Genomic DNA, 8,501 nt, shown 5'->3' on the forward strand with positions numbered 1-8,501 from the left:
ATTTATTTTTGCTTTTTTTGAAACAGAGTCTTACTCTGTTGCCCAGGCTGCCGTGGTGTAATCTCGACTCACTGCAACCTCCATCTCCTGGGTTCAAACGATTCTCCTGCCTCAGCCTCCTGAGGAGCTGGGACTACAGGCACCTAAGCCCAGCTAATTTTTTGTATTTTTGGAAGAAATGGGGTTTCACCATGTTGGCCAGGATGGTCTTGATCTCCTGACCTTGTGATCCTCCTGCCTCTGCCTCTCAAAGTGCTGGGATTACGGACGTGAGCCACCGCGCCCGGCCTGGACTCTCGGGTCTTTGAGGAAATGACTAGGGATTCCGCAGTCTGCCCAACTGAGCCTCAGAGCAGGTCTGAGACGTTAGCGTGGAGAAGGAGCCCTGCTTCCTGGGCCCGTTGTCCATTTCTGAAAGTGCAGAGCATGGTGGGCTCTTTAGGAGCTGCGGCCAGCACCCGCCCCAGGCCTGAGGCTGGAGGCTCTTCAGCTGCCGGGGCCCGGGTGGGTGAGCTGGGAGGTGGAATCGCTAAGGCTGTCTCCGTCGCTGTGGTTGTTAGCCGTGGACAGGCTGACTGGGGCTGGAACGGGGCAAGCCTGCCCTGCCACCCAGCCCTCTCCGGCTCCAGCTGCCATCCCGCCCTCTGGTTGTCTTTCTTCCCGCCTCTGCTGCAGCCGGAGCGGCTGCAGGGCACGCACTACTCCGTGCAGTCGGACATCTGGAGCATGGGCCTGTCCCTGGTGGAGCTGGCCATCGGAAGGTACCCCATCCCCCCGCCTGACGCCAAGGAGCTGGAGGCCATCTTTGGTCGGCCCGTGGTCGACGGGGCAGAAGGAGAGCCTCACAGCATCTCGCCTCGGCCGAGACCCCCCGGGCGCCCCATCAGCGGTACGGCCTGAGTCTGCCACTTCCGGTCTGGACGGGCAGTACCCGGCGCGGGGCCTGCTGTGCCGGGACAAGCAGCTGCCTCCCCTCTGTCCCCTGTCGCACCACCTGTCCCACTGGACGGTGCTGACTGCGGTCAGCAGTCCTCAGATGGTCTGGGGTTTCCGGGGACAGAGCTGGAAGCGGCGAGCACCCCAGACCTGTTCTGCCCGGGGCAGCTGCACCTGTCGTTGCCAGCTGGAGGGATCTGGGCACATGGCTCTGCCGCCAGGGGCCTGGGCCCTTGCATTTTCCAACATTTTCTCCTGAAAGCACTCAAACAGACAAAAGTGGAAGGCGTTGGCCACCACAGAGCCCAGACCCTGCAGGTGACTCGCTCCTGTGTGTGGCCTAAAACTTCCAGGGAGCCCCGAAGTGGACAGCTGACTTGGCATGTCCCTCGGTGGCCTGCTGCCTCCAGCCCAACACACGCAGGAGGGAATACAGCCTGGGAGGGGGTGGGAGGGCACAGACCCTGGGGACAGCTGGGCTTGCAGAGGACAATCCGGTGCTTAGGGCGGGCACCTCGGAGCGGGAGCTTCCTGTCCCCAGCCAGAGATGTCTGAGGGGACACTTCTACTGCCTGAGGGGGAGCAGGGAGTGGACCTGTCTCCAGGACAGAATGATGGGAGGGTTCTGTGATTTTTTTTTTTTAAGTCAGACATTAGGGAGAGTTAGTGAGTTAGACCCCCAAAGGACCCCGTAGCAGACTACAGCTGGTTTTAAAACCTCGTTTCTGAACTAGAAAGCTCATACCCCACAACTCACTCATTTCAGGTGAGCAGTTCAGCAGTTTCCATTCACACAGTGCTGCACCCCATCACCTCTAATTCCAGAACCTTCTCAGCGCCCCGTCCCCATCCGCCGTCACTCTCCCTCCCCTTCCTGCCTCTGTGGACCGGCCTGTTCTGGGCATTGCACAGAAATGGGGTCATGCACTGTGTGGCCTTCTGGGTTTTATGTGGGGCTCCTCTCCCTGAGCGCAGTGTCCTCAAGGTTCATCCACACCGTGGTGGGTGTCACAGCCTGGCTCCTTTTGAGAGGCTGTGACACAGATGGGCCACGTTTTGTGGTCCATCCACCCTGGATGGACACTGGGGCTGTAAGAAGGCGATTTTCACAGCACTGGCAAACCCACTTCTTCCCCTGCAGCCAGACTGCTGTGAAGGCTTGATCTCATCCCAGGGAGACTCCCTGAGTGCTAGTCCTCAGGCCTGGCCCTGGCCCCTCCCAGCCCCAACTCCCAGGTGGTATATGGGCCCCTTCCACGCCTGCCTGGCCCGCCCCCAGCCCATGGCCCCAGCCCGCCTGCCCATTTCACGACAGGAGCAGAAGGCGAAAGTCCAGCAGCCAAACCCGGGCCTGGCCAGCTGGTTCTCGGACAGGGGTCAGCCACCCTCAGCCGGTCTCCTGTTCTGAGTGGCATTCGGGGCCTGCCGCCATCACCACCGGCGGCTCCGTACAAGGTCACGCTGCTGTCCTTGCCTGCGGTCAGCGCTGTCCCTCCCCCTGCCCGCCAGAGAACAGGGGTGATGACTTTGGCACGGCTGGCAAACCTCACTGAGCCAAATGTGTGACTTCTCAAAAAACGTTCGTGTTCCTTTTGGCTTTTTTTTTTTTTTAACCACTAGAGGCTCAAGCGAGAAGTAGCCATCCCAGGGAATGGAGGCTGGAGACAGTCAGGCCAGGGAGCTTTGTCTCCGGCCTCCGATTTCACCTGGCATGGGGAGGGGGTGCCTGGCGGTGATGAGCCCCCTTGGAGCCCAACCCCCAGCAGACACAAGGTGGCCCCCAGCCCATCTCACCTCCATCTCTGTCCCCATGCAGGTCACGGGATGGACAGCCGACCTGCCATGGCCATCTTTGAACTGCTGGACTATATTGTGAATGAGGTTCGTGTGCCACACCCTATGGCTTTTCTTTCTTTTTTTTTTTTATTTGTTTGTTTTTAAGGCAGAGTGTCGCTCTGACTGGAGCCAGAGTTGCTCAGGCTGGAGTATAGTGATGCAATCTCTGCTCACTGAAACCTCCACTCTGCAGGTTCATGTGAGCCTCCTGCCTCAGCCTCCCGAGCAGCCGGGATTGCAGGTGCACACCACCACACCCAGCTAATTTTTTTTTTTTTTTTGAGATGGAGTCTCACTCTTTTGCCCAGGCTGAAGCGCAGTGGCTTGATCTTGGCTCACTGGAGCCTTCACCTCCCGGTTCAAGTGATTCTCCTGCGTCAGCCTCCCAAGTAGCTGAACCCTCCCAAGGGATTACAGACAGGTGCCACCACACTCGCTAATTTTTGGGTTTTTTTGAGACAGAGTTTCAGTCTTGTTGCCCAGGCTGAAGTGCAATGGCACGATCTCGGCTCACTGCAACGTCGCCTCCCAGGTTCAAGCAATTCTCCTGCCTCAGCCTCCCCAGTAGCTGGGATCACAGGCATGTGCCACCATGCCTGGCTAATTTTGTATATTTAGTAGAGACACGGTTTCCCCATGTTTATCAGGCTGGTCTCAAACTCCCAACCTCAGGTGATCTGCCCACCTCAGCCTTTCAAAGTGCTGGGATTACAGGCATGAGCCACTGCGCCCGGCCTAATTTTTGTATTTTTAGGAGAGACAGGGTTTTACCATGTTGGTCAGGCTGGTCTCAAACTCCTGACCTCAGGTGATCCACCCGCCTCACCCTCCTGAAGTGCTGGGATTACAGGCATGAGCCACTGCACCCCGCCTTTTCTTTTCTATTTTTTTAATTTAAAGATGAGGGATCTGGGTACTAAAAAACGGAAACAGCGATCTTGACTGGGTTTTGCTAGGGAGGGTGAGCAGACAGAGCCAGTCCCTGTGCAGCAAGCCAGCTCCTCCCCAAGCACTGCTTTTTCTAAGACGAACCCAGAATTCCCACCGCATCCTCTCACCCTGAGTCCAGCGGGAGTCACCTGCCAGCAGCCCTAGGCTCAGGCTGAGGAGCCAGGCTGTCCCTTGAGCAGTGGCCCAGTGTCTGCATCAGAGCGTCCTGGAGCCCGTGGGCATGGACTATAAATCACCCTGCTTCCGCAGAGAAAGGTACAGGCCTGGCCCTTGCCTCTTGGAAGGAGGCCCAGAGGGCCTAGAAGGACCTATAGGTCCCCAAAACCACCGGCAAGCAGCAGTACGAGCGTTTCTACTGCCCGAATGAGTAAACCAAGGCACGAGGAGGGGTGTGGTCGCCTCCCAGGCCTGCAGCTGTCAGGGAGGCACGGGACCAGACCCCAAAGCCCTGTTGACCATATGGCCAGGGCGGGCCACCCCCTGGACCTTCTTTGGGCTTCTGTGTGGCCCTTTGGAGCTGGGGCAGACAAATGGGCATCTAAGCTGCCTGCAGACTGGGCTAGGCCTGGGGTTGGGTGGCAAGATAATGACAGAGCCAGGCGGAGTGGCCCTGGTGACCCAGCTCTCCCTGCACCTGGTAGCCACGCCCAGGCCCAGTGTGCACGTCCCCCCCCCCACCCCGTCTTCCCACCCCTGCACAGGAGGGGCCCGAGCCTGCACTGCTGGCACCACTTCCACAGCCGCGCCCGCTCCAAGGACGTGTGTTCCGGGCCAGGCTCCCCAGTGCTTGGCCTCAGAACTTTGGACCCAGTTTGGCTGGGTTCTGTGGCTCAAGTGTGTAATCCCAGCACTTTGGGAGGCCAAGGTGGGCAGATCACCTGAGGTCAGGAGTTCGAGACCAGCCTGGCCAACATGGTGAAACCCCGTCTCTACTAAAAATACAAAAATTAGCCAGGTGTGGTAGCATGTGCCTGTAATCCCGGCTACTTGGGAGGCTGAGGCTGGAGAATCACTTGAACCCAGGAGGCGGAGGCTGCAGTGAGCAGAGATCACACCACTGCACTCCAACCTGGGCAGCTGAGCAAAGCTCTGTCTCAAAACAGAACAACTTTGGACCCAGCCGTCCCCCCATGGGGCCCAGTCCCAGAGCTCATCCGTGAGTCAGCATCACTCTGGGGAAGGAATTGTGACAAGACTTGAGCGAGGGGTTTGGCCATGACTTAAGAGTTTTCGGTAGGCCAGCTCTGACAGTGCAGCCCAGTGTGGTGTGTGGTGTCGGCCAGGCCTGCAGGGCGGGGGTCCGGGAGGGGTCCAGCCAAGGGTCCTGAGGACGCCCAGGGCTGACCCACCCTCTGTTCTCCTCCGCAGCCACCTCCCAAGCTGCCCAACGGTGTGTTCACCCCGGACTTCCAGGAGTTTGTCAATAGATGGTAGGTGGAGCCAGGCCACCCACACCCCTGGCCGGAACCCAGATGGGCCACTCCCGGGGCCTGGGTGGGGCCCAAGGCCCAGCCTGCCCATCCAGAATCCCGGCGCAGGGTTGGGCAGAACCCTGAGCCCACCAGGAAGCCAGAATTCCTTCCCCAGGGCTGCCATGCCAGCCTGCCCCCAAGCCCGGGAGTGAGGCAGGATCGCAGGCTCTGTGCAGCTGACGATGTCCCCTCCTTTCCGTCTGTGGAAGAAGGAGAAGCCTCTGCCTGGTCCTCCGACTCCTGGCGTGCTGACCGTGGGCTCCCTGGGGTCCGTCCTTAGGGGGCTCACCAGCCCCTCTCTGTTCTGCCCGTGGGCACCCAGCAGTGTCTGATGTGAACCTCAGAGGCGCATGGCGCAGACCCCAGTGGAGGAGATGGGACCACCCCACCTCCCCATAGGCCGGTCCATGTGTCCGAGCCAGGGACGCCTTGGAACTGCACCGGAAACTGCACCGCCCTCCCGGTGCTGACTGTGCCCCAGGCCCGTGGTGCGCCCTCCAGGAGGCCGTGAACGGCATCCGAGGCCCGCTGCTCGGTGCCTGAAGAGCCCTCAGCCCCGGCTGCTTCCAGCACCTGCCTCACCCAGTTCTGTTTAAAAGGACAAAGTTCCATGTTGACATTCGGGCCCTGGGCTTGGGGTTTTGATTAGAAACTTAGCTGGGGTTGCTTTCAGGCTTCTGACCGACCGGGCAGGGTTTCCCGTCCTCTGCCAGGCGGCAGAGCAGAGCAGGCGGGTCCGTGCCGCAGACCCAGGTCTCCCTGGCCACAGCCCAAAATGCAGGTGTCCCGGAACCGCCAACTAACTGGCCTGTCTTGTCTCCCCCGCCGCCTCCCGTCCTGCCTGTCGGAACACCAGCCTCATCAAGAACCCAGCGGAGCGGGCGGACCTGAAGATGCTCACGGTGAGTGATGCCTACGGGCTCTGGGGCCTCGAAGGTGCAGGCTGCCACCCAGGCCCAGGAAACAAGGCTGCTGGACCTGGCCCTGCCCCGGGAAGCGGCACCTGTGGCCGGGATGTGGGCAGGCTGGGTGTGCCGGGCCACTCCGAGGACCCTCTGTGGGTCTCCCTCGTCTATGAGAGAAGCTATCCTGGGCTGGCGGGAGGAGCAGAGAGTGTGCGTGGGAACAGCTGTGGGCTCTGAGCTCCTGCCTGGGGCTGGTCCCACACACAGGATGGGACCCCAGGCTCATCTGCCCTCATGAGCAGCTGGAGGCAGCTGCCCCCCGAACTCCTTTCCCTGCAAACTAGACGGTGACTGTCCCTGTTCTGTGCACTGTGGCAGGCAGGTCCCCCGAGGCCATGGATGCTCCAGTGTCTCATTAAACCCCCATCCTCTGATATCCTTAGAAGCCAAGCTGTTCACCAAAACTCATCACCCCAGCGGGGACTGCACCCTCAGAGGGGTCCCTGGGCATCATCCTGCTGGCCCTCAGCCCACCCTGCACCACCCTGGGTGTTCTCACACACCATGGCCACCATCAGTGACCTTTGAACCCCTCTGCAGCCCACTGGTGGATTGGGGACGCCGCCCTCCTAGGCAGCCTGCTACTTCCTTTGCCTCTAAAAGCCCAGAGAAACCAGCACCTTATGAGTGATGGAATGTGGCTTTCAGTTTTGGGGTTTTTTTGGCAGGGGGAAGGAGTCTTGCTCTGTCGACCAGACTGGAGTGCAGTGGCACAATCTCAGCGCACTGCAGCCTCCACCTCCTGGGATTAAGCAATTCTCCTGCCTCAGCCTCCTGAGTAGCTGGGATTACAGGCTCCTGCCACCATGCCCGGCTAATTTTTGTATTTTTAGTAGAGATGGGTTTCACCATGTTGTCCAGGCTGGTCTGGAACTCCTGACCTCGTGATCCACCCGCCTTGGCCTCCCCAATCTGAGAGGCGGAGGTTGCTGTGAGCTGAGATGGCGCCACTGCACTCCAGCCTGGGCAACAGAGAAAGATTGTTTCAAAAAATAAAAATTAAGGCCAGGCGTGGTGGCTCATGCCTGTAATGCCAGCACTTTCGGAGGCTGAGGCAGGCGGATCATTTGAGGTCAGGAGTTCGAGACCAGCCTGACCAACATGGTGAAAGCCCATCTCTACTAAAAATACAAAAGTAGCCAGGCGTGGTGGTGCATACCGTAATCCCAGCTACTTGGGAGGCTGATGCAGGAGAATTGCTTGAACCTGGGAGGCAGAGGTTGTGGTAAGCTGAGATCACGCCACCACAGTCCAGCCTGGGCGACAAGACTGAAATTTTGTCTCAAAAAAAAAAAAAAAGAAAAAAATGAATGAATGAATGAGTTAAACTGACATGAAATTGAGGCTTCTGTTCCCAGGTCACAGGCACCACACTCCAGGGGCTCCGGGGCCTCCCGTGCTGGGAGTGGGACGGTGCCCATCCTGCACTCTGCAGGGAGTTCTGTGGAACAGCTCTGTCCCATAGTTGAGCTGTTTCTGCCTGGGCTGTCCTGCTCGGGGGGACCATGGCTATGGCTGAGGACATTGTGGTGTCATGCCTTGGGGCAGCCCCTGGCATGGAGTAGGTGGAGGCCAGGGACACTGGTCAGCACCCTGCAGTGCCTAGGGCGGTCCCACCCCAGAGAACGATCCCGCCCCAGTGTCCACAGTGGCCACGGGAACCGTGGGCTTGTGTGAGCACGGACCCTCTGGGAGTCCAGGCTGCTGGGCTGGTGGTGCCCCAACCGCGGGTGGAGTACGGCATCCAGGCTTGGCACTAGCCACTGCGCCTTTCTGGGTCGGGTTCCCTCTTCTGCCCTGAGCGGTCTTCCTGGGGGCGGGGTGGGGGGCGCCTCTGTCTTTTGCTTTCTGTCCTGTACCATGTGCCAGGGCTATGCAGACGCTGCCCTCCCTGTCCTGCTGTGACTCCAGGGCCCCGGGACTCACCACTCCTGTTCCCTTGCAGAACCACACCTTCATCAAGCGGTCCGAGGTGGAAGAAGTGGATTTTGCCGGCTGGTTGTGTAAAACCCTGCGGCTGAACCAGCCCAGCACACCCACGCGCACCGCCGTGTGACCGTGGCCAGGCTCCCGCCTCCCGCTGGTGACCTGCCCATCGTCCCTGTCCATGCCCCGCCCTTCCAGCTGAGGACAGGCTGGCGCCTCCACCCACCCTCCTGCCTCACCCCTGTGGCGCGCACCGTGGCGGGGCAACTGCGCATGCAGGAACGGGGTCTCCTGTCCTGCCCGTCCCGCCCGGGGTGGCTCCGGCTCCGGGGACGGGCGACGCTGCTGTGTGTGGTCTCAGAGCCTGCTTCCTTAGGTTAAAAAAACAAAACAAAACAGGGAGAGAAAACGCAAA

General features: G+C 59.8%; 1 protein-coding gene across 1 annotated transcript in view; it reads left to right on the forward strand.

The window, feature by feature from the left end:
* Window positions 1–8,501, forward strand: part of MAP2K2 (mitogen-activated protein kinase kinase 2) — a 25,448-nt gene extending 16,947 nt beyond the window's left edge. The window contains exons 6-10 of the mRNA XM_017507383.1: window positions 676–889; window positions 2,753–2,817; window positions 5,092–5,153; window positions 6,052–6,097; window positions 8,106–8,501. Coding sequence (XP_017362872.1) covers window positions 676–889; window positions 2,753–2,817; window positions 5,092–5,153; window positions 6,052–6,097; window positions 8,106–8,216 — 498 coding nt within the window. The 3' untranslated portion in view covers window positions 8,217–8,501. The remainder of the gene's footprint in view (window positions 1–675; window positions 890–2,752; window positions 2,818–5,091; window positions 5,154–6,051; window positions 6,098–8,105) is intronic.

Source organism: Cebus imitator, unplaced genomic scaffold, assembly GCF_001604975.1.
Source record: "Cebus imitator isolate Cc_AM_T3 unplaced genomic scaffold, Cebus_imitator-1.0 Scaffold375, whole genome shotgun sequence".
NCBI lineage: Eukaryota > Metazoa > Chordata > Mammalia > Primates > Cebidae > Cebus > Cebus imitator.